The 27,547-nt window shown below is 39.7% G+C and overlaps 2 protein-coding genes across 3 annotated transcripts in view; one reads left to right on the top strand and one right to left on the bottom strand.

The window, feature by feature from the left end:
* The window catches only part of zbtb17 (zinc finger and BTB domain containing 17), a 33,980-nt gene extending 33,698 nt beyond the window's left edge, over positions 1 to 282 (bottom strand). The window contains exon 1 of the mRNA XM_060852130.1: positions 135 to 282. The gene's annotated coding sequence lies outside the window, so the exon portion shown is untranslated. The remainder of the gene's footprint in view (positions 1 to 134) is intronic.
* szrd1 (SUZ RNA binding domain containing 1) lies at positions 5 to 27,129 on the top strand. 2 transcript variants are annotated; one of them, XM_060852132.1, is made up of 4 exons: positions 5 to 379; positions 6,866 to 6,915; positions 16,403 to 16,651; positions 18,999 to 27,129. In XM_060852132.1, the coding sequence occupies exons 1-4, from the start codon at positions 320 to 322 to the stop codon at positions 19,099 to 19,101; spliced, it is 462 nt and encodes a 153-aa protein (XP_060708115.1). In that variant the 5' UTR covers positions 5 to 319; the 3' UTR covers positions 19,102 to 27,129. The 2 variants fall into 2 exon arrangements, with proteins under 2 accessions (XP_060708115.1, XP_060708116.1); XM_060852133.1 differs by lacking the exon at positions 5 to 379 and adding an exon at positions 504 to 592.
* The last annotated feature ends 418 nt before the right edge of the window (positions 27,130 to 27,547 follow it).

Genomic DNA, 27,547 nt, shown 5'->3' with positions numbered 1-27,547 from the left:
ACCCTGCTTCGTCTCCATGATGGCGGCGGGAGGCGAGTCTGCGGCCTTCTTCCAAACCTCTGCCTCAGAGCGCCCTTTCCCCCAGCCGCTCTCTCAGGCGCGCAGCCGGCTCCCCACTCCAGTCTAAACCTCACCTTTCTTGTCCCCGCCAGCTGTTGCTGGGTTACGGGCTCCGTTTCCCCGCCCTCTCTTGGGCCTGCTATCGAGGTTTGTTGCGCTCGCCGTGCCGCTGCTTCGGGCTAGCTGGGCCCTGCCGCCGCCATCTTTTCACTCACAGATCGATTGCTATAGCCGGGGCTTCCCGCAGTCGCCAGGGCGCATGCGCCTGAGCTGGGCCGCTGAAAGGATCTCGCCGGGGGACAGACAGCACCGCGCATGCGTGAGTCCGACGTTCTCTGGCACCCGGGTGCCTTGTCGGGCGCCTGTGCATTATTGGCCGGTGGCGCCCTGCGCCTGCGTGCAGAGAACTCTACGCGTGCGCTGTGCGACTGGGGGCGAGTGGGCCGAGAAGCTAAGATGGAAGATGAGGAAATTGCGGATAATTGGGAGGAAGCGGCCGATAGTGGGGTAAGGAGCGGCGGATGAAGCCATGGTGAGGCTGAGGCTTCTTCTAAACGGGCCTCATGGTTTGTTGATGCGGTGAGGCTGTTTTCTCAAGGTCCGAGAGTTAAGCAGAAGAGCAACGTGCAACAGTTAAAGGGTCCCTGTGAGTGTCGGGCCACAAGTGTGGGGTTCGGTAGCAAGGGGAGTGGCATGAGAGAGAAAGAGAGCGAGGGGGCAATCGAGTAGGTCAAAACCCGGGTCTTTAATAACTTGTAACCACAACACACTCCACTGGGGAATCAGTGTCGACACCAGGAGGGAGACTGAATATTGTAACATGACCAGAAAAGGCATTGGGAGCGAGTGATGCAGATTCCAAAGCGATAGAGGTAATCTAACCACTGCAACGGGTGCCAAAGTCAGTGCCAACTCCCAGGAATGGACAAGCTGACCTTCCACTTTTGCATCTTGAGAAATTATGAGGCGATAATGATTTTTTTTCCAGTGACAATAATTAGAAAAAGAAGTGTCCCTCAGAATAAATTAGTGTAGGGCTTGGTTGTGGGATGGTGTTGAGGTTTGGGATTTTAAATCAGATTACATTGGGAGAACCTGTGGAGTTCATGGGTTGAAGACAGTACTTTCGGTACCAGGATTGTAAACCAAATATCTTCTGGTTTATTTTACCTCTTTCCGTTGACATTATTTAACAACTGAAGTTTCTAGGGTATTTTTTCAAGGAAGCAGGGATTGTATTTCTGCAATGGGAATAAAGTACAAAAAAAGACTTGCTACCACCACCACGATGTAAGCAGCCCACTCTTCAAATTCACAAATCCTAATTATTTTTGACACGGCAGCTTCAGAATCCTGTTCAACCTTCGTAATGTGTAGGAAGAACTAGCCCCCTCACTTAATACAGCTTTATTGCATAATGTGTTTAGTATTTGTGGTGGTCTAGAATTAAGTCTTTATGGTATTGCATACAGAAGTACATATTTTGATGCAGAGTATGCCAAGTGCCAACAATCATGTTACATGAAGTTTTATGACAGATTTTCCAGTGTTGACTGCACTAATTGAAGGGACAAGTGGCAATCATTTAATTATTAATCAAAGTTAATATATTTCATAACTTGTTCAAAAGGTATATTTCAAAAATAAATTCTCCTTTGTTTTCCATAAAAAAAGCTGTTTCCTTGTTGGCAGAAAGGCCAATAAGCCGAGAAATCCACCTGCCACTTCCTAGACAGAATTCTGACTGCACTGATCTATAGGCAAATAAATAAATCAGTTTTTAAAAAAAATATAATTAAAGTCATTATGCAATCAATTTAAAACTATTTTAGGACCTACCATTTGTGATTGTCTTAATTCTTTGCACATTATAAACTTGTTCTGGTGGTTCTGTCTGATGTTGCATCACTAAAAATAGGTCAAATTCTTTTTTTGGTATGTCTTTCTGGAGACCCTCCCCACATCCACCTGAGTGGTCAGGTCCAGAGAATATTAGGCAGCATCCAAGGAACAAGAAATTCGACATTTCGGGCAAAAACCCTTCATCAGGAATCTTGATTCCTGATGAAGGGTTTTTGCCAGAAACGTCGAATTTCCTGTTCCTTGGATGCTGTCTGACCTGCTGCGCTTTAACCAGCAACACATTTTCAGCTCTGATCTCCAGCATCTGCAGACCTCACTTTTTACCCAGAGAATATTAGGAAAGGCACATTTAATGCTATAATTGGTCAGTGCTACTTCTCAAGTAATTTGCGCAGATTAAGGATGAAGGCTTATAGTTCAGAGCACCCTTGAGGCTGCGAGCAATATAAAGGGAAATACACAAGGTTGAGTCTTTAGAATAACATGCTTGTGTTAAATATGCCACCTTGTGTTAAAAGGTGCAATATCCCCAGTTTATTCATGAATTCAGAGAGCAATACGATTTGTACAAATATTAGCTTGATGTGATAGATGATCTTTCATTCTCTTAAAGAAACTTACTGTGTTCCAGTTATGGAGCTTGGTCATAGTAATATTTGTTCTCTTTCAATGATCTTGCCAGCTTTGTCAAGCTGTCAGCATTTAAAATCAATAGAGATGTTTGCTTGCTTAAGTGCACCCTTGAGATTGCTCCATAAGGATTTTAAAGTTGACAGCATCACTGAGATTAGTCCTGTAATGGCCACCAAAATGTGTGAGCTACCTTTTAAAGTTATCCCTATAGTTGAGAATCAAAGTTGTCTTTGGAACAATGGTTTTGACTGTGTCTGATAGTTGCTGTTACTCAATGCATTAGGAAAAAGAACTGGATAACTTATTGTTGCCGAATAGAATCTTGCCAACTTCTCATGTGGTTTGTGGCATGTGGATAAACAAGGCAATGCCAAAGCAATATAATTAACTTCAACATTGTTTATTATCCACTAGAATGATATGTTCATTTAACAGATAGTTGAGATTCCATTGCAGGCATTATAAACTCAAATAAGAATGTGGCAACATGGTTTCCAACGAGGTGATACTATCTACAAGACATCCATTGTAATCCTATTTCTGGTATAGAATGCTTAGAACTCAGTACTACTAGTACTCTGAAAGGTTGAATGGTTTGAATTTTCAGTTAGATTGGTGAAACCCAGTGTAGTGTTTGGCAAAGATGATAATTGGTGTGGGAAATAAGAGTGACAATATTCTGTCCTTGAGCTGTATAGAATTGAAGGACTTGCAACAACTCGATACCACATCATACAGCTATTCTGAGGTGCTTTGTGTACAGTTACTTTTGAATGCAATGACTGTTATGTTGTGATATGTAGCAGTCTGTATTCTGCAGCAAAATTTGCAAACAGCAACAGATGAATAAACAGTTGATCTGCTTTTAGTCAGGATGGTTAAATGAGAAGTGGCAGATGGAGCTTAATTCAGATAAATGCAAGGTGCTGCATTTTGGGAAAGCAAATCTTAGCAGGACTTATACACTTAATGGTAAGGTCCTAGGGAGTGTTGCTGAACAAAGAGACCTTGGAGTGCAGGTTCATAGCTCCTTGAAAGTGGAGTTGCAGGTAGATAGGATAGTGAAGAAGGTGTTTGGTATGCTTTCCTTTTTTGTTCAGAGTATTGAGTACAGGTGTTGGGAGGTCATGTTGCAGCTGTACAGGACATTGGTTAGACCACTGTTGGAATATTGCGTGCATTACTGGTCTCCTTCCTATCGGAAAGATGTTGTGAAACTTGAAAGGGTTCAGAAAAGATTTACAAGGATGTTGTCAGGGTTGGAGGATTTGAGCTATGGGGAGGGGCTGAACAGGCTGGGGCTGGTTTCCCTGGAGCGTTGGAGGCTGAGGGGTGACCTTATAGAGGTTTACAAAATCATTATGGGCATGGATAGGGTAAATAGGCAAAGTCTTTTCCCTGGGATGGGGGAGGTCCAGAACTAGAGGGCATAGGTTTAGGATGAGAGGGGAAAGATATAAAAGAGACCTAAGGGGCAACTTTTTCATGCAGAGGGTGGTAGGTGTATGGAATGAGCTGCCAGAGGAAGTAGTGGAGGCTGGTACAATTGCAACATTTAAGAGGCATTTGGATGGGTATATGAATAGGAAGGGTTTGGAAGCATATGGGCCTGGTGCTGGCATGAGTTGGGATATCTGGTCGGCATGGATGGGTTGGACCGAAGAGTCTGTTTCCGTGCTGTACATCTCTATGGCACTATGAATGCTGGAGGTCAGGCACGAAGCAAACTCCCTGACCTTTTTAACTAATGCAAATAGTTTACTTTTCTCTGAACGACAACATTTCCAGCAGTGCAGCTACTCCTTTGTTGCTATGTCAGATATTACATGTGCTCATTCTGGAGTATGATTTGAATCTGCAAACTTTTAAATTTGAGACGACTGTACCAGTTGAGTCAAGCTAACATTAAAGAACCACTGTAAGAAAGAGTTTTAATGTGAAATGTGTCTAAATTCTTTGAAAGCTGTGTTATCAAAGATTGTGGAATGCAATCATGTAGAAACTGGGCATTTAATCCAGGTTTGCTGTGCAACAAAACCAGTAAACATGAATTCTCAGGTCTTGGCGCATCTCTGGTGAGGGAAACATGACTAAAGTTCCGGATCGATATACTTTCATCATAACTGGTGAACTGTCCGTTCAAATGAAAGGTCATTGGCTTGGAACATTTACTCTTTCTCTGCACAAATGCTGCCATACTGAGTAGTAAGTAATGTTGCCGTATTCCTACCAGACCATAGGGCTGTTATCTCATCAAAGATGACTGGTTGGGGAGATTGAGATGGAGAGACCCCTTGCCGGTGTGGGCATCATTCTGTTGTCATATTTTTCTTTACCTCACCAAACCCAAAATAATACTAGAATAAGATTTAAAATAAGCAGGATTTTCCCCTTAACTGCTTCCCCAACCCATTTCCTCAAACAAAGGGACATTGAGGAAATCTAGGTACAGTGATTTAAGCACCACTGTAGGATAAGCCATGTTTGAGAGTACTAAGGGCATGTCATCTGCAAGGAAAGGAATGTGGAGTAGATGTATCAGAAAAAATGCATATGGTGTGTGATGAGTGGGAGAGTGATAGTCCTGATGAAACTGGGTTAATGGAAAGTAGCAAAAGCACATTCAACCACAACGTAGTGAAACCATTCATTAAAGTTCTTTTGTAGGATGTAGGCGTAACTAGAATTTTTGCCTTTTACTGTTGAGTTGCTGTTTTGAGAGTCTTTCCTGACCATGTCAGAGACCAGGTTAGGAGTTACCCACATAACTGTGGGTCTGCACACCAATTTAAGCCAGATTGGGCAAAGACAACAGATTTCCTTCCCTAAAAGATATTAGTAAGCCAATTGGATTGTTATGACAATCCGGTCATTGTTATTGATGCTAGCTTTTGGAGAGAATCTAATTATATCACTAAATCTTTAGCCTCTGGATTAAAGTTCAGTAACAAAAGTACTACACAATTGTAAAGCTTGTATTGTCAGTTAAGTATCAGCACATAGGAAAAGATCTGAGGAACTATATATTATGGAACTGCACCTAAGTAAGGGGAAGATATTTAATAAAGGTTACAAAAAGACATTTAATGGATGGAAAATGTCATTAATTTTCATGCCTGGACATAACCAGAGTTTGGAGTCCCCTCAACAACAGGTTAATTTAGAATGACTGAAGAATTGAACTTGAAACATTAATTGTGCATGTCACTCCACAGATGCTGTTACCGAGTTTGTCCGGTACTGATTTTGATTGGACTGCTGTCTTTTTGAGCTAAAACACCATATTCAATTTTTTTTAATAGTTTTATTTCTGTGCATATACTCTCCACTTCTGTACAGTTTACATATTAAACACAAATGCTAGCAGTGTATGACGTTTAGATTTGAAATGGAAGGCGATCAATGATTTGCAGTCTCCTTTAATATAGAGGAATTCTTTGCTAAAATATATTTATTATCAATTTGTTTTAATATAGAGGAATTTTTTAATTGGCCTTTGTGTCTCTGAGGTCAGGAAATGGTACTGCCAGTGCAGTTATTGAATAAGGAAAGTACTAGGCTTGCCCTTGACAAACCTCGTTGAATAACTGATGTGTGCAAAGTAGCTATTTAATGGTGTAGAGATGTACTGTTGATAAATCATTTACAAAAGAAGTCACTAATTTACCAGTATCTGATATTCTAACCTAATTAGCTTTTTAGTATAATTGTAGGGTCTGGGTAGAATTGCTAGAACAGTGAGAATCCCTGGAGTCCTGCTCCACCTCCTTTTGCAATTTGACGACATCTTCATTATCAGTTTGCAATCCAAGTTTAAAATTAGTACAGAGTTGCATTGTGAAGTGTGAATGCACTGAAAGACAACCTTTCTCCTTTCTGGGAGAGAGACACTTCACTATATTTGCAGCACTTTACCAATCATATTGATATAACTAATGTTGCATCATGCTTGCTATCCCAAGTGCCTTTCGTTTTCTATTTTTAAAATGGCCATAAATCAAAATGCAAGCTGCATTCTGTCATGTGCCATGCTTCAAAAATCACAGGCAGGTTTCAGTTTCAATTAAGGCAAGATTTTCAGTGTTCTAAACTAACATTTGCCTAATCTGTTTAGGATTTTTTTTGGTGAAATATAGTTTTTTTTGGCTTCTATATTTATTAGCTGCTTAACATATTTGCAAGCCAGCTAATCTACTTTGGTTGATCATTACCTGACTTTGTTTCCATTTCTGTGGCATGGTTTTCAGTGAATATTGTTTTACAGGGTAGTTGTGCCGATACTTAGAAATATGTTTTCCTTTACTTCTAGGAAATAGATCGGCGACTGGAGGCAAAACTAAAGATTCAACAGAAGGAAAAGTAAGTTACATTCCTAAATTAGTCACTATTGGAACCCTCAAAGAATCGATGCTAAGCACCCTACTATGTAAATTTGTGGAAAGTCCCTAGTCAGCACTGCCATAATCAATTCAGGAGTGCGAAATCACCACTTCTCTCATCCCAAATCTTCTACATGGTAGCCAACTCTAAATTGAATTTGGTTTTGCCAAGATCATCTACTTTAGATATTTATCGTCTTTGAGTAAAGATGTTCTTTGTAATATGTTTTGATTTTGTTTTTCATTTAATGTCCTTGGGTTGTGCTTTCTTCTGTAACTGGTTTCTTACTAACTAGGTGAAAAGTCAGCCAGGGTTCAGGTACCTGAATCGTATCAATGACCTTGACTGGAAAAATTGCATATCTACTGTGCAAAGAGAACAAAATCTTTGTTGGTCTTCATGACCAGATATTTTGCTGCAGATTAGTGTCTACACTTGCATTAAAGTCTGATACTGCTAATGGAACTTTCACCAGAATAAGGTGATAGGAGAGAGACCAAAAACATTTGGGAAAGAAACCTACTTTGGAAAATCGTAACTGACTTTCTAAAACTACTGTCCAGATGGAATTTTCTGATTCTGATATTTACCTATAAATAATGGAAATGGAGTATTAAACTGAGTATTATTAAGAGGGTCACAGACTGCAGTTCCCACTAACTACACAATATAAATGTAGAGATTGCAACTCCAGGGTAAGGTAATGTAAGCAAGAGCTTCAGATGGTACTGTGCAGCCTTTGGCCAACAGAGGAAAAGTATGTTTGAGAACAACAACAGATCCGACATCAGGATCATGGTTTACAGAACTGTGGTGGTTCCTGCCTTCCTTTTTGGCTCTGAGACAGAGTGTCTACAGCAGACACCTCAAGATACTGGAGCAGTACCATTAATGCTGCCTGCATGAGATCGTGCAAATCCGCTGGGAAGAAAGACAAACCAACACCAGTGTCCTCCTCAGCATTGAAGAACTGAGAACCTATGATAGGCTGGGTACGTTGTCCACATGACCAATACGAGACTCCCCAAGCAAGTGCTCTACTCCCAGCTCTGAAATGGCAGATGAGCCCTAGGTGAGTAGAGGAAGAGCTTCATGATACTCTCATGACCTCACTGGCGAAATGCCACAATCCCACCGATACTGGGAATCACTGGTCCAAGACTGACCAAAGTGGAGGAGCAGCATCCAGGAAGGTGTTGAGCACCTTGAGACTTGCCATTAGGGAAAAATGGAATCCAGGCATAAAGAGCGAAAGGAGCACGCTGCCACACCAATGTCCCACTCACCCCTTCTCTGACCACCACCTGCCGCAAGTGTAACAGACTGTGGTTGCTGTATCGATCTGTACAGAGTTCCCTTAAGAATGGAAGAGTGTCATCCTTGTGCAAGGGACCTCAATAATAATGATGCTGGGAAATAGGTTTACATTAGTTGGGTGATTGTCCTTTGATTGGTAAAGACTTGATGGACTGAATGGCTATTTTGCATTCTTTAGACCTCTGACTGCAAGATAAACTAAACATACCCAAGAAAGGATGAAACCTTGGGTCCAAATTAATTGCATAAAGACAGAAAGAACAAACATGCTTATTATGGGGCTTATTATTTTGCAAAGAGGCAGAGAACAAATCCAAGGTGTTATAGGCCAGTTGGTGTTTAAAAAATGTTTAAAATCTTTACTCAAATGTAATCTGAAAAAATTTGTGAAATGAAAAAGTAACAGCACAAATATTTATAAAGGAATGCTATGCTTGGCTTGACCAACTATATTACTTTTTTAAGAGCTAACAAAAAGTGAAGTAAAAATATAAACTTTTTCAAAAGAGTTTTCTTAAGGTATGTCTCTAAGAATATCCCTCTTGCTAAGAATGGTGCATTTGATACTAAGAATAGTAACAATCAACCAAAAAGAGGATTTAAAAACTTAACAGCATAATTAGTAGCTGCAGGAAATAGCCATTCTGGACCTTGTTTGCCCTGCTTTTCTATGCAGTCATGCCCTTGTATTAAGGCCTATTTGTGCTTGAAGGAGGAGGACATGACAGAGGAGCTAGATGAGTATTTTGCATCTGTCTTTGCCAAAGATGATACTGCTAAAGTAATTATGAAACAAAGGATACTTGACAACCAGAAGGGCTGAAAGATACATGCTGACGGTACCTGAAGTTAATAAGTCACTAGAACTGGATGAGATGAACTGATGAAATGTATGGAAGGAAGGATGGAAAGCTATGGTTTTTCCAGTCCCTCAAAGAGTTGGCATGAAGAGAACTGAAGAATTGCCAACATTGCATCTTTGTTCAAAAACCAGTGCAAAAATAAGTCTAGAAACTAGAAGTCAGTCTTACCTCAGTATTGGGAAATATTTAGAAATAATAGTTCAGAACAAAATAGTTACTTGCATAATTATGGATCCATTAAGGAAAGCCAGACATTTTAAAGGTAAAATCTGTTTAATTTGCTCGGTTTTTGAGAAGAGAGATTTGGTGAGTCATGTGGTGTACTTGGACTTCAAAAGATATGATAAAGTACTTATCTAGTCAACAAAGTTGAAGTCTGTGGAATAAAAGGGGCAATGAGAGCATAGATTCAAAAGTTGGCTAAATAGCAGAAAATAGTGATGAATGCTTTGGTTTTAAATAGAAGATGGTATATCTATTACTGCGACTGCATTTTCTGATCTCTTGATAACCTAGACTTGGGTGTGCAAGGCACAATTTCAAATTTTGCAAATGGTACAAAACTTGGAAGTACTGTCACTGAGGAGAATGTGTTAAGATTCGGGAAAACACTTAGATTCATGAAATAGGCAGAGAGCAGGTTACATTTAATGCATAGAAGAAGGAAATAGCACATTTGGAGAGGAAGTGCGAGGAAAGGAACAAATTCTAAAGAAAGTGCAAGAGCACAGAGATTTGGAGTAACTTTGTACAAATTCATTGAGAGCAGGCAGGTTGTGAAAATTAATGAGACATAGCATCTTTTTTTTTATCAACGGGCATAAAAGCTCCAATGCAAGGAAAGCTATAACAAGAGTTCATAAGTTGCACATTTGGCTTCAATAGATCTGTTCATTAATTCTGGGCACTGGGCTTCAGGAAAAATGTGAAGCTATTAATTACAGATGATGCAGAATAGTTTCTAGGATGAGGACTTCATTTGGGGAGGAAAAAGTGTTCTTCTAAACTTTCTCTGAAGGAGGAAGAGATTTAATTGTGTTCAAAATCATAAGTACGATAATAGATAGGAGTAAGTGTCCTGACAAAGGGTTGAGGTCTAACAACCTTGACCTAAGATGAATTACAAAAGAGCTAAGGCAAAATGAGGGAACATGTTTTGAATGATTAGCCTCTCATATAGTGTGTTATTCTATGGAGGAAAATTTGATCAAGACTTTCAAAAAAAAAGTTGATCATTTTAGAAAAAAAATTAAAAGACCGAGATAAGGCAGGGAGCGGATACTGATTAGGAATGATCAGCCATGATCATATTGAATGGTGGTGCAGGCTCGAAGGGCTGAATGGCCTACTCCTGCACCTATTGTCTATTGTCTATTGAAAGGGAAAAAGCAGGGGAATGGGACTAGTTTAGTTCCTCTTAGTATGCATAGATACAGCAGATTCAGTGGTCTCCTTTTATCTTGTGAACATTCAATGATATTTCCTCTAAATTCGCTTGTGGATCGTTGATTTGAAAAATGTTGGGGTCTCTACGGTTGGTTTCAGTGAATTGCACTTGGGAATGGGATGAGGTAAAGTGAGTCAGTTATTGCTATTGATTTTTATCTCCTGGGTTCCTGTTGGAATGTGTATACTAGCATTGATATTGTAATGGGATTGTGCTTCGATGAAAGGATTTTTAAAGTGGCTATAGGTTTTGATATTTGCAGATGAAAATAACTGCCTAAGTTTAGTTTGCTGAACCCCAGCACTTGTCATCGCCTTCTCAGGAAGGAAGGGATGGAAACCACATGGACTATTTTTCCTTTGGTCTGACTAATTCATAGAAGTTAGTACAAACAGGCATCTTTATATCCTTCAGTTAGCAAGTTAGACATGTTTAAAGTGTCTCATGTGCTGGGACTATTTTTAATTTGAAATATGACTTTTTGGTTCTGGTAGGGTATCTGTCTTATGGTCACCTTCCTCTCCTCCCCCACTCACCCATTGTACTCTATGCTACTCTCTCCCCACCCCACCCCACTCTAGCTTATCTCTCCATGCTTCCAGCTCACTGCCTTTATTCCTGATGAAGGGCTTTTGCCCGAAACGTCGATTTCGCTGCTCGTTGGATGCTGCCTGAACTGCTGTGCTCTTCCAGCACCACTGATCCAGAATCTGGTTTCCAGCATCTGCAGTCATTGTTTTTACCTTTCTGTCTTATGGTGCATTCTCCTTCAGTGGAATGGTCTTATGAATTGTGATAGATTAATGGAACTCATCACAAAATTTCTCATTTACCTTATCCATTTCCCTAGCAAGTAAATGTAATTTTAGCTCCAGTTTACAGCAATCATTTGACTAGGGTTTGAGAACATAATCTGCTAATTCACTATTGAGTATTAATGAAATGCTGTAGAGGTATCAATGTTGCCTTCCATTATCTGTACCATCTTTTGCAAATATCACAACTAAAAACAAATTAATACTTAATCTATTGCTGTTTGAGATTTAGAATCATAGGGATGTACAACACGGAAACAGACCCTTCGGTCCAACTTGTCCATGCCAACCAGATGTCCCAACCTAATCTAGTCCCACCTGCCAGCACCTGGCCCATATCCCTCCAAACCCTTCCTATTCATATACTCATCCAGATACCTTTTAAATGTTGCAATTGTACCAGCCTCCACCACTTCCTCTGGCAGCTCATTCCATACATGTATCACACACTGCATGAAAATGTTGCCCCTTAGGTCTCTCTCATATCCTTCCCCTCTCACCCTAAACCTATGCTCTCTAGTTCTGAATTCCCTGACCCCAGGGAAAAGACTTTGTCTATTTATCCTATCCATGCCCATAACGATTTTGTAAACCTCTATAAGGTCATCCCTCAGCCTCCTACGCTCCAGGGAAAACTGCCCAGCCTGTTCAACCTCCCCCTATAGCTCAAATCCTCCAACTCTGGCAACATCCTTGTAAGTCTTTTCTGAACCCGTCCCAAGTTTCACAACATCTTTTCGATAGGAAGGAGACCAGAATTGCACGCAATATTCCAACAGTGGCCTAACCGACCTCCTGTACAGCCGCAACATGACCTCCCAATTCTTGTACTCAATACTCTGACCAATAAAGGAAAGCATACCAACTGCCGCCTTCACTATCCTATCTACCTGCGACTCCACTTTGAAGGAGCTATGAACTTGCACTCCAAGGTCTCTTTGTTCAGCAACACTCCCTCGGACCTTACCATTAAGTGTATATGTCCTGCTAAGATTTGCTTTTCTAAAATGTAACACCTCACATTTATCTAAATTAAACTCCATCTGCCACTTCTCAGCCCATGTCCATCTGATCAAGATCCTGTTGTAATCTGAGGTAACCTTTTTTTGCTGTCCACTTTTGGTGTCATCTGCAAATTTACTAACAGTACCTCTTAGGCTCACATCCAAATCATTTATATAAATGATGAAAAGTAATGGACCCAGCACCGATCCTTGTGGCACTCCACTGGTCACAGGTCTCTTGTCTGAAAAACAACCCTCCACCACCACCTTTTGAGCCAGTTCTGAATCCCAAATGGCAAGTTCTCCCTGTATTCCATGAGATCCAACATTGCTAACCAGTTGTTGTGGGAAATCGGCTAGCTCTCTTACTCAATATTTACAACTCTTTTAAAGTAATTCTTTGTGAAATAATTTGATAAGTGATGAGACTCTCAGTAAATACACATTTTTTTTGTGAAGTGTGTGCTATTGCACTAAGTAACACACTATATGTCTTAACAAGGCCCAGTGTGGACTTAGTGTTTAGTAGTGTGTATGTATAAATTAGCTCAGAAGAATCACATTTTAAAAATAACCTGGCACTCTGGGAAGGTAACCACACATGCATCCTTAGGTGTTGTAGAAATTTTCTAATTAACCTGTTCAGAAGTATTACACATCTCTGAAACAAGGTGGGACTCTTTTTGTAAACGGAGTGAAGCTCTCCCTAACAGGATTTGAAAGACATGGCAAAATATGACAGCCACTGTGTTGACAATAGTTGAAAAATGGTAGCAGGGATAGAACCTTGAATCCCAAAATCAACATGAAAACAGGGGAATTTTTACATTTAAAAAAAATTAGCATCTCAAAAAATTTGGGGATTTCTAATCTTGCTTCTTATCTCATAGGCCACACAACAAGAGCTTTAAGCTCCTCTCTGAAGAAAAGCTTGTTAATCTTGATGGACTCATATTTCCCTTCCAAATAAAAGGCCACTATTTCTGTTGCTACATTCAACAATTTTCAGATAATGCGCAGCAATCTGACAGGTGGACATTAATTTAAAGATCCTAGAATGAAAAATTGTTCAAGAATGAAACAGGAGAAAGAACTTTTTGTGGGATGTTTGGAGTGGGATGAAGGTTTGGGCAGGGTGTGGTGAGAGGGAGGTATCTGCTTGTTTTATTGTTAGATTCTCATTTGACCATATCCCTGAAGAATCTCCCAATAATCAAAAACAAAAATTAACAGTAAGAGTTTCCAGTGGCTTTAGAGGTGATGGTTGAGATGGATAAGATGTAGAGATTCTGGATTAATGGTGCTGGAAGAGCACAGCAGTTCAGGCAGCATCCTTCAAATCCTCCCACTTCCTCCAGACCAAAGGGGTATCTATGGTCCCCAGCTATGCCTGTGTCTTTGGCTACGTCGATCAGTCGATCTTCCGTAATTACACTGCCACCACTCCCCACCTCTTCCTCCGCTACATTGATGACTGCATTGGCGCCACCTCGTGCTCTCGCGAGGAGGTTGAGCAATTCATCAACTTCACCAACACATTCCACCCTGACCTTAAATTTACCTGGACCATCTCTGACACCTCCCTCCCCTTCCTGGACCTCTCCATCTCCATTAATGACGACCGACTTGATACCGACATTTTTTACTAACCCACCGACTCCCACAGCTACCTGGATTACACCTCTTCCCTATCTACCTCCTGTAAAAATGCCATCCCGTATTCCCAATTCCTCCGCCTCCGCCGTATCTGCTCCCAGGAGGACCAGTTCCACCACAGAACACACCAGATGGCCTCCTCCTTTAGAGACTGCAATTTCCCTTCCCACGTGGTTAAAGATGCCCTTCAACACATGTCGTCCACATCCCGCATCTCTGCCCTCAGACCCCATCCCTCCAACCGTAACAAAGACAGAACGTCCCTGGTGCTCACCTTCCACCCCACCAACCTTCGCATAAACCAAATCATCTGCCGACATTTCCGCTACCTCCAAACAGACCCACTGCCAGGGATATATTTCCCTCCCCACCCTTTTCCGCCTTCCGCAAAGACTGTTCCTTCCGTGACTACCTGGTCAGGTCCACACCTCCTTTCAACCCACACTTCCATCCTGGCACGTTCCCCTGCCACCGCAGGTATTGCAAAACCTGCGCCCACACCACCTCCCTCACCTCTATCCAAGGCCCTAAAGGAGCCTTCCACATCCACCAATATCATTTATTGTATCCGTTGCTCCCGATGCGGTCTCCTCTACACTGGGGAGACTGGACGCCTCCTAGCAGAGGGTTTTAGGGAACATCTCCGGGACACCCGCACCAATCAACCACACCGCCTGTGGCCCAACATTTCAACTCTCCCTCCCACTCTGCCGAGGACATGGAGGTCTTTGGCCTCCTTCACCGTGGCCCCCTCACCACCAGACGCCTGGAGGAAGAATGCCTCATCTTCTGCCTCGGAACACTTCAACCCCAGGGCATCAATGTGGACTTCAACAGTTTCCTCATTTCCCCTTCCTCCACCTCACCCTAGTTCCAAACTTCCAGCTCAGCACCATCCCCATGACTTATCCTACCTGCCTATCTTCACCTACCCACTCCACCCTCCTCCCTGACCTATCACCTTCATCCCCTCCCCCATTCATTTATTGTACTCTATGCTACTTTCTCCCCACCCCCTCCCTCCTCCCACTTATCTCTCCACCCTTCAGGCTCTCTGCCTGTATCCCTGATGAAGGGCTTTTGCCCGAAACGTTGATTTCGCTGCTCCTCGGATGCTGCTTGAACTGCTGTGCTCTTCCAGCACCACTAATCCAGAATCTGGTTTCCAGCATCTGCTGTCATTGTTTTTACGAAGATGTAAAGATTATCTATCCGAGTAGTTAGATTGTTTAGTGCTTAACATATTTGGGTAGATGCAACATGATGGCCTGAAGTTTGTCAAGTTTTGTTTCTCTGGGCCAGAAGTGTACCACTGAAAGTAAGAGTCACTGATGACATCCAAATAATGAGCGTAACCAACATATCATATGATATTCCTGATGGAGGCAGTTTATTTTCCATTTATATTTGTGCATCAATTCAAAATAGATTAATCAGATTGTCTTTTTTCCCTTTTGAGTGAGTGTACCAAGTAATATAATAAAAAATGAAAAGGCTGTTGGGATTCTGTGAACTGAAGAGCAATTAAATTTTGATTTCAACCCTTGACTATAGAATGGTTTGTGCATTTAATCAAAAGCACATTGTTTTCCTTCAGCAACATGTAAATCTCTACTTTGGAATCTGACACTCCTGTCCTCTATATAAGCTTACAATCCAACTTACCAGAAACATAACTGTGGGAGCTCCTACATTGCAAAATTAAAACCTATTTCTTTCCTAGTAGTAAACTATTTCAACAAAGCCTAATCGGTTGTAACAAGTGGTTTGATTGCTTATGATTCACTTCCCCTATCTTTCCTGCCTGACCGTTAATGACTGCTACCAATAATTAAGAATCCCTTCAGATCATATGGTTTTGGGTGGGGAGTATATTTACTAAGCACAAGCTACTGCAGCTTACGTGTGATAGGCTGGGAGGAGCAAAATATCTTTTTCTGTATGTCATTTCTTTGTAATTATAAAGATTAAGAAATGCTAATAATCTGAGGTTGGAGGTATAGTAAATATGGCATCAAAACTGCTTGGATTTTGGGGTGTCTGAACAGAGAAATTACAATGGCAAATTCAGTACAAAACAGGAATCTTCTGAATCTGAGCCATTGAATAGGCCTAGCTTTTCTGATATGGCTGTTTATAACAAAAATTACTTTTGTGTTCAGAGGAAAACATGAAGGGTGAGAGCACACCATTTGTGGGTAATTGCCAATGCACTATGTCACAACTCTATTTTGCATGAATGCTGCCATTATTGCTCAGCACAGCATTCCTGCAAGACTTCCATTTCTGTTCTTGTCTCCTAGTTTTTTTTGGGGGAGTGTAGTACTATTCTGGAACATCAAAGTTTTTTAAATTTTCAAACAGAAAATCGAAGCTGACGCCTAAGGTTCCCATCGTCATACAGGATGACCTCCATCCAACGCCCTGTGCTCCGCAAATCCGCATTTTGAAGAGACCGACGAGTAATGGGGTAGTCAGCACGCCCAACTCCACCACAAGACCACCTCCACAAGTCAAATCGCTGGCCCAGCGAGAAGCTGAATACGCAGAAGCTCGGAAACGGATCTTGGGGAGTGCAAGTCCTGAAGAAGAAGATAAAACTAATACAGACAGGTAAATGACAGGACAAGGAATACATCCTCTTAAGTTCTGTTTTAATCCATTTACAGTAAATGACTCAAATTGAGACTAGCAGCCATTTAGTCGTTTGTTGGATGAATTTATGAATGTGGTACCACACTATTGTCATAACTGCGTTTATAGTTAGTGATCATTGTACACTGTCCCATTTATGCCTTTTTTTCTTTAATTGCTCTAACTATCTCATTTTTGCTTTGCATGATCATCATCCCTTTGGAATATTTAATCTTGTCTGCCTTATACCCCATCATGGATACTCTTTTCTGTTCTCCCTATTCTATTATCCCCTTTCTATCTCTAATAGCTTTTAAGCAAATACAGTTCTTTATCCAGTCGGACAGTTCTGTCTCCACAGTTTCTGCTTATAATCTGCTGACTTTCCAATATTTGATTATCTTTATTTCAGATTTTTAGTGCCTATAGTGAGTAGCTCATTGACTGGTCTCCGACTTCTATATTCAATTTATCATCTTTGCATTTACCTTCATTTGAGCCTATCCTGTGCTTTCTGCCAAGAGCTGACTATTGAGAGTGAAAACTCAGGTTTACTGGTAAATCACGAATAGATTTGGGGAGAGCCTTTCCAGTTATGGTCAGAGGTAACAAAAACGATATGACAAAACCCTGTATATCATTGGTTAGTTAGGTGGTGCTGTCTGCAGAAATGAGTTAGTAAGGTTCACGCTGGTCTCCTTTAAGATGACAGCTGTTATGTGTTGTCATTTTGTTCCTTGTTCACAATGAATAAACTAACACCATCAATGGGAAGAGGATAAGTAAAATTTGTTGTTCCCACTTCTATTTTGTGGCTATTGGGTCCTGTCATAAAGTGCCAGAGAGAGCTGGAGGTTTTGAGGTCATTATAATGGACGGAACTTGGGTGTTCTGCAAAGTAGTCACCCAGTCTGATTTGTTTCCCAATTTGGCAGACTTAAATAGCAATCTGTTTTCAGCTCTGTTTGCCAATTAATTACCTTTATATAGGTAGCATGATAACTCTTTTGTTTATAAGTTGCATTACTTTTCTTCTCTTTTCTGAAGATGAGACTTCCTTGCTGGGGTTAAGACTCTTAGTACTGAGGGCCCTCTGGATTTTTTGAGAGCTGTGATCATTGAAGTAAATTATTTAGCTTAGATTCTTGTATGGATAAGGGAGCCAAATCAAACGTGATGTGAGAATTAAATCTGTCACAGGCAATCACTACTCCACGTTTTGATCCTAATGTTTAATGGATGAGAAGTGAGACACCGGTTCTGAGTCACAGAGGTCTACAGTATGGAAACAGGCCCTTCGGCCCAACTTGTCCATGCTGTCCGGTTTTCACAAGCAGTCCAGTCCCATTTGCCTGCATTTGGTCCATATCCCTCCATACCTGCATAAGTAGATCCTTTTAGGTAGAAGCAGGTAAGTTTTTAAAAGTTCTGATCATGTTATAAGAGACTTGCACCAGTCTGTCCTGTTGAAGTGAAAACTGGCTAAATGATAAACAATTCTTTTGCACACACAGTCTGAATTACATTGAAAGTTCTTCCAAACTTGAGGGTACACATCTTTAAATGGTCAGCCTTCTATTTCTCCTGGACTGCGCCTATGATAGTGTGCTGTTAAATGGGACTCCTTTGGTATGTGGGAGATATCATAATGAATGAAACACATCCATAATAGATATCATTTTGTTTATCATTTTTGTCTGGTATAATTTTGCACCACTATTATTTTCTTGTTGAGATGTGTAGCGAGCAACATTGGTTTGCAGTTTTTTTTAAATGGATTTATGCAATTGCTGACAAAAATGGTTCAACTGAGTGGTTCTCAATTGGCCTGAAAACATGTTAACACAGTTACCAATTCTCAAGCATGTTTTAGGAGCTCATCTGTGCTAATGTTCCATAAAAAGTGCTTCCTCCATTTTCACATATTTAAGTAATTAAAATTTTTTTGTTTAATGATTTGATAAAAAGGAAACTTGAAAGGAACATTATTGATTAGATTTTTTGGGAGGAAAAGAACAAAAATTATAGCTAAGGTTAAACTATAGTTGAAGTCAGTTGACATTCCATCTGGATGCTGGAGTATTCGAAGTTCACCCCTCAATGATTTGTATTTTGTGTACTACTATCACATGTAAAGTACTGGATTTACAGAATATTCATGTACGTAGCAACATCTAACCTTAGATCTTGTTGGATTATTTTAACATTGAAAACATCTCTCTAGTCTTCTGTCAGAATCTAATTGTAACAATGTCAGTGATCAATAAATTGATATTCTGAGCACCATTCTAACACTATCTTTATCAAAAATTAATTTTTTTTTCAGGCCAACTAGGATTACCCAATTAGAGGAGACCAGACAACAGAGCAGTGTGATTCGACAGCCTTTGGGCCCTGATGGTACACAAGGCTTCAAGCAGCGCAGATAAAACGTGGGCTAAAACGTGTAGAACAGAACTCTCCAGGACCGAGCGTGCAGTGTTGGACAGAGAGAACGGACTCAAGCAGAGGACCTGATCTGCTTCTCTTGCACTGTGATCCCCTTTTGCTCCGCCCACTGTGACTTTTCTCCTTGCGCACTGTGACCCCCTGCTCCGCCCACTGTGGTTGGCACACTGCTGTGAGCTCTCCAAGGAAACCGTGAAGGGGAGGTTTCTTGTATTCAGACTGGCCAAGAATACATTGTGTGCCATTTCTAACCAGAAATTTGCTCCAGCAATAATACTGTTTAAGAATGTTCAATAGATTATCTTTTAATTTCAGAAAAGAGTTTTGACTATGTATTAGTGATGGGTGCTGTTTGTCCATTTACAGCCCATGCTTCATGGGTTTGTTTTGGTTTCTTCCCACCTGATCCAGTACCACAAGACAGTCCTTCAATTATCTCACTATGCGAAGTATGTCTAAAAATCCACCAGAAATGCACCAATTTTAAAGTTGGCTCATCTTTAACTATTTATTATAGGTTGTATTTAAATTTTTTTTTCAAACCGTCAGTCTGAAGAAAGAGGACAAGAACGTGAAATGATCCACAATAGGAATGTGGACCACAGGCTTGGGCTGTTTGACACAGTAGACCAAGGAGTACACTTGTGTTCAGTAATGAGTGGTCTGTTGTGTAACCAATTCCTGTCAGATTCCTGTCCTCCCATCCACAGTGAGCAAGTCTGTTGGTTAACAGAGAACTAGTTGGGGTGGGGGTGGGGAAAGAGAAGTTCAAATAGTGGCTGCAAATGTTGCTGTATCTCATCCACCTGAATGTGATTAGCTGGTTTGGCCAAATCTCAGCTAAACCCCAGGATTTATTTTTTAATATCAAAACTAAAATGGTGGTGTGATTAAAAATAGAGTACTAGGGTAGCACTTGAGATGAAAGCTGTGTATTGCTGTGGTCACGTGATCTTATTCCAGCACTGCCTTATGCTCAAATTCACCAGCTATGCTTTGTGCATGATGGTTTTTGGTATAAACTGCAGGATATATATAACTTGCAGTAGTAGAAACTTTCTTTAGAAAAGAGAATGTTTCAGCAGTGGCCATGTCTATTGTTACTGCTGCTCCCATTGTGGGTCAGTGCAGAACAGTATTGTAAGAAACTGGGAAGGTTTTCAAAGTATTTTATTTGGAACCCTCCCAGTTTTATGAAGGGAGGAAATGAAAGGAAAAGAAAAAAGACAAAGACAAATAAATGTAATTTTTTAAAAAGGGAAATAAAATTGTTCTAATCAAATTATACGTTCTTTCAAGAAGCTGAAAAGTTTGAGGCTAAATAGTGGAACCTGAAACTTTGGTACTGTTTGTCTCCCTTCTGGTGGTTGTGTGCGTTCTGTGCCCTGCTAACACTAAAGCGAAGGGTTGCAGTTATTGCCCATCACTAGTACATACTCTTAGTATTTTTCAAGGCAATGCCTTTATTTTCTAGAATTTCAAAAACAAAGCTGTTTCTAGGTCCATCAATTGTTAACAGGGCACGTATGTAATTTCTTTTTTGTGTGACTTGCATATGAATCATCTTGTCCTGTGTTTGCGCAAATGCGCATGTGTTTGTGTATGTGTGTACTCTATATATGTCTGCCTGCGAACAAATTACTGCTTTGTGGGGAGGGGTGGGGTGAAGTGGAGATTAATTGGAGATTTCAATTTCAACCATTGCTTGGGGGCAAAAAAAAAATTAGCCGCCTCACTCCTGCACAGCTGCTGGCCTAGCCTCCCACTACAAAAGCCATCAAATTACTTGGCTGGGGCAGTAAAAATGGCTGAATTGATTTGGACTGGGGTTGAATAGATTTTAAATGCTGTTCCACTGAAAAATGTCAGACCTTAACACATTTTTAAGCTTTTATAATGAATAATATTCAAAGTGCTTTCCCAGCAGTTGTTGTATTAGCATAGAATTTATTTTTTTGTTGAGGTTGTTAGTGAGTTTTCACACTACCTGGCATTTCACTTAATCAATGGACTGACAGTCACTTGATCTAAGGTGTTTATGAACTTGATGCAACTGGAACAATTGACTGAGATTCTTCAGAATATATTTGTTCTCTCAATAATAAAATTCCAACTTACTGCTAGTTCTTGGATTTATATGCTGCACAATGCAGTATACAGGATTCTATCCAATCTTGATCAGCCAGAAATTGGTGACTATATGAGTGGCCTCTGCCCAGCAATAGGTAGTGGAATGTTTAGCCAGAGGTTTTGTTCACAATGGTTACTTACTCACTATGTGGAATGGATACAGGCTCAGTAATCCTGTTTTTCCTTCTGATTCCCCTTTCCTCACCTACTTCAGTCAAAGAACCTGAAGATGCATGTCGTTCAGTTAGTACAATAGCTGGACAAGATACTGTCTGGAACTATACCCAAGCCCAAGTTAAATGCCTTCATGAAAGTGAAGGTGGAAAACTTTTTTTAAAAAAAAACTCTCTCTCCCCATCCAATAGTTATTTCTATGAAAAGACAGATAAGTATTTGCATACGTAAAAGCACAGTTGGATTAATCGAGCTAGTAATTGTTTTGTTTCCTAGCCAGAATTACAATCAGGCGACTAGTTTTTTTTTAAATCAAGCTCTGGTTTTGTTTCTTACAGTTATTAATTTCAAAGCCAAAAAAAATCTAGTTTACAAACATAGCAAACACATGGTAGACTATAGCTGAAGGCTAGAACTGATATGAAATGCTTTGTGCAACATTCTGGTGTTTATGGGGTTTGGTTTTGAGAGTAATTGCCAAGGAGGAAAATGTGTTTGCAAACACTTGTATGGACAGAATGAAATAAAGTAACAAAGTCAAAACTAGCCTTGTGAGCAGGACTGTAGAAAAACTGCCATGTTCAGTTTGCTCAGACTGGAGGAATCAAAATGGGCTTGAAGAACGTTGGATACTATGCATTATCAGCAAAAGATAAGTGACAACTATTGGAACGCTGAATAAAATCAGGATGCAACTTCACACAATAAAAAAGAAGTCAATGGTTGAAGATCAGTTTTGGGTGAATTAAATTTGTGAATGGGAAGTAGATAAAGCTAGGTTGGTTTGGGGGAAATACCCTATTTGATAAAGCTAAGTGAGAATCCTCCTTATGCTGAGAATCTTGTTGCCTTTGCATGTTGTAAAATCTCTCAAACCATGAATGAAGTGTTGAATGAACAAAGATTTCCTTGTGTGAAAGAGACATTGATATCTGCTAACACAGAGCCTACAGAATAATGATGATACTGCCTCCCCTTAAAGTGCTGATACCCGACCTCTGCCCTTTACCTTTCCATGCAACTTTTCCAAGATCAGGTTTTCACTCTGTTTGCAATCGTCACAAACTTGAGTGATAGAGTTACCAACGTGCAGTGCATTCCGGAATGTTGGGAATTTTTTTCACAAGGTACAGTTTGACCCAGATGAGAGTATAAAAAACAGTGATATGAACAAAATAAGGCAATATTGACAGTGATTGGAACATAGTACTGTCACTGGACCTGTTTTGTATTCCTTTTGGCCAGTTTAACAAAAAAAAACTGGTTGCCAGTGAAAAAAAATAAATATGGGTATAAGAATGAGTAGGGTGTCCATTTTAGAAAATGTTCTGTTTCACAACACCTGTTCTTTACCATAGATATCATAAAAAACATATGAAATCATTACAGAGGTGCAAAATTGGTCCAGTTACTTTTCAATTGTTGGAAAAGGCTTCTGTTCCATTGTGAGATCAGTTGCTAGTTGGTGAACCGATGAAGGCAGCTATGTGCTCTGCAGTGTTTCAGGCCTTTTAGATGTTGTAGGGCCTTTTTAAGGAAATCATCTTAATCAGGGCCTCTGTCATGACTAAGCTGAATTCTGTCTTTGGTTGTATCAGTTTACTAGATTTTTTTTAACCTGTCTCAGAGAGACATGTGCAATTTTCATAAATAATCCAGTGATCTCTATCTTAATTCACATAAAGATGTACACCAACATGATCTGGGCTTTCAAACAGCCAGATATTGGAGATGTACTGGCATACTAAGGAACTTGGCTTTACTCTGGAAGTAGCTGGTTCAGGGGTTTCTTTTCATAATGAAAAACGCAAGTTCAGAAGTATATTTAGCAAAATGGCCAAACAAAGTGAAAACAGACATTGAAATTTATACCTGAGATTGATTTTTAAGTTTTATATTGAATCTAAGGGCAACTTGCATCTGAATTGTGTGAAACTTGTCAGCAGAAGGCAGCTGTGTTTTACTGGTTATAGTGGAACATGTTACATATGGAATTTAGCGACTGGAAATATTGTGGGACTTCAATAATGTCATGAAGGATGTGAATTGTTTTGTGATTACCATTGTCATTACAGAAACTTGAACAAATGCAATGTTGTGTGGGAGATTGGGAGGAAGCTTATTTGAAAAAATATTGGAAATCCTTTGCAGCTTTTCATTTGCTTCCAAGTATTTTTTTAAAATGACTTGTTTTTTTTACTCATGGCAGAATGCAACTTAAGTTTTGTTGAAGATAATGTAGGTAATCTCTGACTTTAAGTGTAAAATGGCATCATTATCCACCTTCACTACTTTTCTCTCCTCTTCCCTACCCACTCGTTAGCAATCATCTTGACACAAATTGGAAGGTTGGGACAATGCAGTCAGTTGACCTCCTGAACCTCGTTGAGTTATGCTTCAGTATCATTTGCCATGCCTTTTTTGATTCTGCAGAGGATACTATAGACTGAACTTGGGACTTAGTGAATTGGCTGTCAGTTTTGACTTTGCTAATTGGCTGCTACATCAGAATGCAAGGCAAAATGGCTAATTAGAGCATCACTTTCCCTTCACAGAAAAACTGGTTGACAGGATGATTCCTGAATACAGGGGGTGGATTTGTAGAACTCTTCAAATATTCTGATTGTTACTGTGGCAGCAGGTCACATAGTAGCTTCGCCACATTTAATTGGGTTCAGTTAATAAGCAATAATAAAGGGGCTTATGATTTCTATTATACTGTGTGGTTTGTAAATGTTGCTACAGGGATGCAACAGCCCAACTAAAAACCGCCAAGTAATTGAGATGCTTCATTCTTGACACATTGTATTTCCAGTTTGAAGATGTTCAATTTATCTGAAGTATAATTCATGCTATTCTCATATGAAGTGTGTAAAAGTGGAAGAAACTTGCCAGAAAACCTCGTGTACACCTTCAGTATCCTGGGTAATCATTAAAGTATTATAGAACTTACATGTGTATATCAGCGCTGAGCTGTACCGTACTCCTTCCTTAGGGAGGTGGGGGGACAAAATCCTAATTTACAAAAAATTAGTCTTTTAAATGAGCTTATACCACTGAACAATGAGTTTTGCTGAAAGACTCTAGTCATACTGTATAATGTAGCTTCTGTAGACGGTTCCTTTTAGATTTATGTATTGGTTTAGCACAGTTTTTTGTGTGCAAGTACATCAAGTTTTTTCCAAATCTGCCCCTTAACGATTTTCCTCATGTTATGCTATTATGGTTCTCTGTTGTGTGGGCCAGCAAAAGGACCAAGGATGTTTATCAAACCAATAACATTCACAAGTGGCATTTCTGCTTGTTACACGGAGTATGTTGCTTTATTGCTATTGATGCAATTTGTTTTTCAACTTCAGCAAAGTTCACTCTTCTGTCAGCACTGATTTACTCCAGTTCCCTTTGACAATTTCTAAGTCAGTCCTGCTGCTCCTTCTAAGAACGTGATGCATTTAAGAGTTGCCCTGTTTCAGAAAGATGATATTAGGAAACCAGCTTGAGTTTTTGGTTTGAATATTAAGCTTGCATCTCATTTATAAATGCAGAGAAATGTGTGACGCTTACAGATTTTTGTAGAAAAACAACTTATCCATTCTTCAGGACTTTTTTCTTGTGTTTTATTGTCTTGGTGGGTACAGATGGATGGTCACGTCATATGCTTTTGTGGTTGCAGATGAGTGCTTTGAGTAGATGCTGTCATTGAACTTGAATGAGACAGTGGGAAATTACAGAAGCTTGAGGAATTTGATCCTGAGCTATCTTAAACTTCCCCAGCTTGTTTTAATTTACAAACTCTGCTGTATAGTTTGGGGTTCTTAAAGGGCATAATCGCCCCATTAAAAACATGTAGTAAATGGTTTATTTGGGCATATGATGCCACGACACAGTATCACCCATCTAAAAACTTGTTACAATGAAATTGTAGACTGAACTTGGGAGTTAGTGAATTGCACAAGTCTTTAGAAATGCACAATTGGTCAGTCAGCAGCTGAAAGAGATCTGTAAATGTTTAAATGGGACACTTAAATCAGAATGACTATTCAAACAGAATAGCTTTATGAAGGAATTGCCCCTTTTAAGCTTACAAAATGCTTCCTCTATGACATTCTCATCAGGATCTTACATACTGTTGCACTCCAGTTGATGGAATGGCACACACTTACGTGCTGTAAGGTTAGTGCTGTAAACAATTACTAAATGAGTCACATCTAAAGTAAGTTTGGTTGTGACTATCAGATTATTGTCGGGTAAGATGTCTATCACTGTATTTTGTCTTCATTTACAGGCAATGTACACAATGTAACATTTGTAGGATTTGGTGTTAGTTTGTTTTGATTGAATTTATTAGTCCTTCCTATTTGCATGAAGGCTGGGAAAGATGTGCAAATACTGTTTTTAATTACCTGTAACATCTTTATCAACAAATAGATGCTCTTGCTACTGTCTTTTGATTTTATATTTTATCCTGCAAAATCGTCTGGACCCCTTGAAGCAGCTTTTTTATATAGCGTTCAGCAAAAGGAAAGTTTGGTCTGAGTGCTGGATGTATTCTGTACAACTTCTGTTTATAACTGACTGGCAAAGTTAACTATATTTTAAGTAAAATTTTATAAGTTTAGCCTAAACAGTTTGGCCTTATTTTTGATGTGTTATGCTCCTTGTCTTATTTGAGGAACATTTATTAATGTAAATAGGGTTGTCGGAGCAAGTATATTTTTGTGACACAACAGCTTTCAAAAAAGTATCCAAGACTAAGAATATGAAAGGGATATTGAACCTGCTAGGTAGCTTCTGCCATACTTCAGCATTACTCAACCAGCTAATTTCCTTCCTGCACTGGTTAAACACCTTATTTTTCCACACTCTGATTCTGCTGACGCTCTAATTACCTCTAGGTCTGCAGTTGAAAAGGGGGAAATAAAGTGAACTCTGAACATTTCTTTTGAACCTGAAAAACTATCCCATCTATCATATGCTGACAAGTCTGATTTTCCCATTTCCATGTACAGTGCAGATTCTGAAATAGAATGCAGGCTAAGAGACAAAAATATTAAACAACTTTTAAATTGGAAAATGGTATACACCTACAAGTAACTGAAGAGGAAATGCAAGATTGTGAAACATGAAGAAATGAGCAAAGGACCAATCACTACCACTGAGTAGTTAATTAAGGTTACTGAGGATGGTGCATAGATTCTTTTAGCGAGATAGCGGAGAGATGTGCAACTCCTGATCATATCTTTGCAACTTCCAAATGTGCGCTTTATCGATTTCTCCCTCCCTCTGTCAAGTTAAAGACAACTCACATTTTTAATGTAGTGCAACATCCCTTAACACCACCTGACAATATTCAAACAAAATTTGATATGAAGGGCATAGAGACAGTAGAACAGTGATATTTGGTCAGAGATATGTTTTAAGGAATTGCTTAGTATGGAAATCCTAGTATTTTAGGGTTTGAGCAATCTTTTTAAGGATCGAGGCATGTATACAGGACAGTAGCAGCTACCCAATGAATATGATATAAAACTGTAATACTTCATAATATTTGAATGAATAGACTTGTATTTGATTGGCACCTTTACTGAGAGTTGAGGATGAAAATCAGTTCACTTTCTGTAATTACAATTTATCTAGCTTTGTACATCTGAACAGCTATATGTATGATTATACCTAGATTTTCATTAAAATGTGAATTATAAGAACGGATATAGTATTCATTGAATAATGACTTGTAATTACAAACTCAATTTTCTGAAGTCATAAAAGGGTTAATGGGCTGCAAGAGGAAATATCTGAATGGCAAATTTAAAATGTGGTCAAAAGACTGGCAGAGGGGTGAAATTCAAAAGATGGGGCAGCACCCCTAATGGAAGAAATTGGGAAAACATATTAGAAGGTTGTCAATGTTTGGATTTCATACACTCCCTCCCACCCAGCAAATTCTGTGAACGAATAAGTCTGCGTTATTCAATACATTCAAAGGCTGAGCTGGACAGTTTTTTGATTGAGGGAGCTTGGTAGGAAAGTGGAGTTCCTGCTCCCATTTCTTTGGATGAGAGACTAGAATTGGAGGAATGCAGAGTAATTGCATATTTAAAAAAAATAAACTTACAGGTAATA

The sequence above is a fragment of the Hemiscyllium ocellatum genome, chromosome 37 (genome assembly GCF_020745735.1).
Source record: "Hemiscyllium ocellatum isolate sHemOce1 chromosome 37, sHemOce1.pat.X.cur, whole genome shotgun sequence".
Taxonomy (NCBI): domain Eukaryota; kingdom Metazoa; phylum Chordata; class Chondrichthyes; order Orectolobiformes; family Hemiscylliidae; genus Hemiscyllium; species Hemiscyllium ocellatum.
Note: the sequence above shows the minus strand (reverse complement) of the source record. Positions and strands in the feature narration are given on the sequence as shown.